The sequence below is a fragment of the Penaeus monodon genome, chromosome 32, assembly GCF_015228065.2.
Source record: "Penaeus monodon isolate SGIC_2016 chromosome 32, NSTDA_Pmon_1, whole genome shotgun sequence".
In the NCBI taxonomy this organism is placed as follows: Eukaryota; Metazoa; Arthropoda; class Malacostraca; order Decapoda; family Penaeidae; genus Penaeus; species Penaeus monodon.
This window is the reverse complement of record NC_051417.1, coordinates 18,134,632-18,134,875: the sequence shown is the minus strand read 5'-3', so window position 1 is coordinate 18,134,875 and position 244 is coordinate 18,134,632. Positions and strand designations below refer to the sequence as shown.

Below are 244 nucleotides of genomic sequence, written 5' to 3'. Positions count from 1 at the left end.
TCAACCAGATAAATGAAGCAGAAGGAGGACTGGAGAAATTCTCACGTGGCTATGAGAATTTTGGCTTCCACGTTAATCCAGACAACAGTGTGACCTGCCGTGAATGGGCTCCCTTGGCCCAGGGCCTGTTCCTCAAAGGGGATTTTAGTAAGCAGTGACAATGTCAATGTTTATGTAGTATGTGTGGGAATGCAGGTGTGAGTGTACATGTGCATTTGTGAATATGTTTATAATGATTATTTTT

General features: G+C 42.6%; 1 protein-coding gene across 2 annotated transcripts in view; it reads left to right on the top strand.

Moving 5' to 3' along the window:
* Positions 1-244, top strand: part of LOC119593699 (1,4-alpha-glucan-branching enzyme-like) — a gene marked incomplete in the record, with an annotated part of 15,237 nt that overhangs the window by 3,395 nt on the left and 11,598 nt on the right. For both annotated transcript variants that reach the window (XM_037942657.1, XM_037942658.1), the window contains 1 exon segment: positions 1-147. In XM_037942657.1, the coding sequence (XP_037798585.1) occupies positions 1-147 (147 nt within the window).